The sequence below is a fragment of the Anneissia japonica genome, unplaced genomic scaffold, assembly GCF_011630105.1.
Source record: "Anneissia japonica isolate Jap-2015-1 unplaced genomic scaffold, ASM1163010v1 scaffold827_len218306_cov157, whole genome shotgun sequence".
In the NCBI taxonomy this organism is placed as follows: Eukaryota; Metazoa; Echinodermata; class Crinoidea; order Comatulida; family Comatulidae; genus Anneissia; species Anneissia japonica.
The window spans coordinates 78,973-83,159 of record NW_022706853.1 but is presented as its reverse complement, the minus strand read 5'-3'; the positions used below and the strand labels follow the sequence as shown (position 1 = coordinate 83,159).

General features: G+C 36.0%; 1 protein-coding gene across 2 annotated transcripts in view; it reads left to right on the top strand.

Moving 5' to 3' along the window:
• The window catches only part of LOC117106218 (monocarboxylate transporter 13-like), a 14,673-nt gene extending 11,415 nt beyond the window's left edge, over positions 1-3,258 (top strand). Inside the window, exons 4-5 of one of the 2 annotated variants that reach the window (XM_033247567.1) lie at positions 3,031-3,094; positions 3,231-3,258. In XM_033247567.1, coding sequence (XP_033103458.1) covers positions 3,031-3,094; positions 3,231-3,237 — 71 coding nt within the window. In that variant the 3' untranslated portion in view covers positions 3,238-3,258. The remainder of the gene's footprint in view (positions 1-3,030; positions 3,095-3,230) is intronic. The other variant, XM_033247566.1, reaches the window with a different exon arrangement.
• Positions 3,259-4,187: the final 929 nt, after the last annotated feature.

Below are 4,187 nucleotides of genomic sequence, written 5' to 3'. Positions count from 1 at the left end.
ACCCTGAGCAACGGAGAGCAACGCCTCTCTGGCAAACGAGGAAATGGCTAAATGAAGGAAAACCCCGAAAATAAACCACGATGGGTAGGCTAATCCCATGCTCATTCGTTAAATCGGATACCAGAAAAAAACAAAAAACGAAAACTTACATGACTTGGGAGATGAAAGCTACCCTCGATGTTGTGGCGGTATGAAGCAAGATTGTGAATGTTGCCAAACCTTTTATCGCCCAGGACAAAATCCTTTATAGGATGGTTAACATCAATACCATCCAGTTAACCTCACCTCCCAGTTGGTGCACCCTGAGCAACGGAGAGCAACGCCTCTCTGACAAACGAGGAAATGGCTCAATGAAGGAAAACCCCGAAAATAAACCACGATTGCTAGGTTAATCCCATGCTCATTCGTTAAATCGGATACCAGAAAAAACAAAAAACAAAAACTTACATGACTTGGGAGATGAAAGCTACCCTCGATGTTGTGGCAGTATGAAGCAAGATTGTGAATGTTGCCGAACCTTTTATCGCCCAGGACAAAATCCCTGTACTATGTACGAAGCTGATAAGGCAGCAACTATTGCAAAAGAGATGAGAAATTACAGAATTTTATTGCTTGGAATAAGTGAAAGAAAGCGAACAGATTATATTCTGTGGACACATTCAAGAATACACATAATACTGAAGGGGAGCGCTTATGTTACCCAAGGAAGCAAAGAAAGAATTCATTATCTTGGGAACCAGTAAGCTCAAGGATAAACTGCAAGTTTTAAAACAAGTCACAGACGGGTCCTAATAAAAACGATGAAAAAATATTAATGATAAAAAATTCTATAACCAACTACAGAGCATTTTGAAAATAAAAATAAATAAAAGTGTTAATGGGCGACATGAATGCCAAGCTGGGAGGTGACAACAAAACTTGTGAAAGGCAATATGTGCCGTAAATTAAAATGGAGAACGCTTTAGTAATTTATGTAATGAGAATGACATTTTAATAGGGGAATCACTATTTCTGCTTAAGAAGGTGCACAAAGGATTGAGGAAAGAATAACCGGACAAGAGGAAGACAAAGAAATGCCACTTTGTCCAACTACAATTCACAAAGAAAAGTGTAAAGAACGATAATAGTAGGGTCAATCTGGTATGTGATCCCTACTAAAACTGCAATAAAACGTTTTTTGATGTTTTTCTGTAGCATAAGGTCTACAGAAAAACATATCAAAGATGGCCGCCAAAATGGCGCAAATACTTAAAAAAACGGCTATAAATCAGGTAATTTTTGTCTTAGAATCGCAGGTTTCGTCTCTAATATAATGTTTTACGAGCAAAGAAACCCATTAAGACCATTTAGAATGTGATCTGATCAATAATGAACAGGTTCAAAATGGTGTCCAAGATGGCCGTCAAATATATTTGCATATCTATAATTCATAAACTAGTCACACTACAGTGCTAGTTTTAGCGGAAATTAATGTTTTCTTGGTCACAGAATATAGTGGTGCCATCTAAAATGTGATTAAATAACAAGGTTAACCAATAATTGAATTAATATAAAATTCAAAATGGATGAAATACCAGGTATAACTGCTATCACTTTTCTTGTGGAGCCGTGTTTTTTTGTTTAATATTATAAATAGCGAGTAATGTAAAAAATGAAACAGAGCAAATAAAACTGACAGATACGACTGGTATCTAGATAGGACGGTGTGCCATTCTCCTGAACTTTGAGTGAGTAATAACAATATAGCATAATATAACAGATAACAAAAAAACAAATGATATAGTAACAGGTGCAACAAAATTGTTAGGCACTTATCTATCTGATTGTAGACCATCTGCATCAGAAAGGCTGCCATGTCATCAAAGCTGAAGGAGATGCAGATGTAGATAATAGTAAAAGCAGCTCTTATAATGTCATCCTACAATTCAACAACCCTCATTTAGAGAAGACAGATTTGCTGGTCCTGTTAGTTTAAACAGATTGCAAAGACCTTTACTTTCTGTCAGACAAAGACAAAGAGAAACCAAATGTTTTTAACATCAAGGTACCGTACTGAAACATATACTAGGTGATGATATGTGCTGTAATCTGTAGTTGGTCCACGCATTCTCTGGTTGCGACACAACTTCAACAAGCATCTTTGGGATTGGCAAGAAGTCCGTCCTTCAAAAAGTTACGAAGAGCAGTCCTGTTCTACTTATTTTGCAGATCAGGCTACTATAGAAACAACTGGACTCAAAGTTTGTATCAATGTTTAAAATCAGTATCTCATATTATTACGTTACAATTTCCTTTGCAAGAAAGTGGTCACAGCAAGGGCTTTCGTAAAACCTTAATGGCCTCCAACAAACTCGGCCACAAACTTCCACTTTCGACGGACTTATTTCATGCTGTGGATGGGCACAGAATAGATGGACAATAAACCTGCACCTGCCACACTACTCAAAATAATACGATGCAACTGCTCTGCAGGATGCATTACATGAAAGTAGTTGCAGAAAACATGGGCATGAATGAACTACAGCTTGTGGACATTGCCAACTTGGCAACTATGACAATATAACAATATAACATGGTTTTACAAACTAGTACCTGTAACGACTTTTCGTTTTTAACAGTAGGTTAAGTTAATTCATATTACTTCATTATTTATTCTTCTTTTCCTCTTGGCGGCATTATTGTATGGGATTGTGACCCTGTGGAGATATTTTAGCATAGGGCTATTCCCTCAAAGTACAGGAGAATGGCACACCGTCCTATCTAGATACCAGTCGTATCTGTCAGTTTTATTTGCTTTGTTCAATTTTTTTACATTATTAGTCAATTACCATTCGTTGCTGTCCGTTTTATTTGCTTTGTTTCATTTTGTTCCCTACTATGAATACCATTATTCGCTGTTTTTAATATCAAACACAAAAGCACGACTAAACAAGAAAAGTGCTTGATAGTAGTTAAACCTAGTATTGACTCAAGTTTGAATTTTATATTTATTCAAATATTGATTAACCTTTTTATTCAATCACATTTTAGATTGTACCAATAGATTCTATGACCAAGAAAACATAGGGATTGCAACTGAAACCACCACAGTAAGGTGACTAGTTTATGACTTATATATATATATATGCAAAAATATATGGCGGTCATCTTGGAAGCCATTATTACTTCGTTAATTATTGATTTGATCACATTCTAAGTGGACTTAATAGGTTTTTTCATCTCATTTCAAGGTATTGACGCCTTTTTGGAGGCCATCTTGTAAAAACCGTTTTCTGGTGGTCCGTTTTTTCTAACTTTTGATATGTTTTCTATGGACCTTATTCTACAGAAAAACATCAAAAAACGGGGTTTTTTTCATATTTTTACTATACTATAAGAAGAAATTAGTAGCAGAACTAACACACAGGCAGAAAGGGTAGCTTTAAAAAATGACATGAAGGAACTTTATTCAATCACATAAAAACTTGCAGATAACAACAAGCAAGCAACTATCAAAGACCAGTGAAGGACAAAAAAGGTAATTATAGAACTGTATAATCAATGATAAAACAAAGCACAATTTGATATAAACTTATTGCGACCTCGTATCAACCGAGTATTTTGAAAGACTGTAGAATCGACCATCATTAGATGGTGTGATAGATATTCAACCAGCTGAAAACAGTCTTGTACTAAACCAAAAACGGAAGAGATCAAGAAAGCTATAAAACATTTGAAGAATTTAAAGGAAAGTCACCGGGACCAGATGAGATTCCAGTTGAAGCTTTTAAAGCACAGCAACAAAGATCAAAATATTCAACTCAAATGTTAAATCTGTATTGTTATACAGATCTGAAACATGGGAAATACCAGAATATGGTGGCCTGAAGAAATAAGAAATAAAGATCATTGGGAAAGGATGAGACAGACGCTGTGGAAACTGAGATTGGCAGAAGGAAATGAACATGGATTGGTCACTCATTGAGGAAACAAAGAATCAACATAATGAGACAAACCCTTACATGGAATCCATAAGTTTAAAAAAAACAGAGGATGCCCTAGAAACACATAGAGGAGAGGATTGGAAAAGGAGATGAGGAAGACTGGTTACAATCTGACAGAGGTGGAACAAGTTGCTCAGAACCGTGTAAGATGGAGACCAATGTTATTTATCCATTGTGTTCACGGTGCTACACAGCAAAACTATT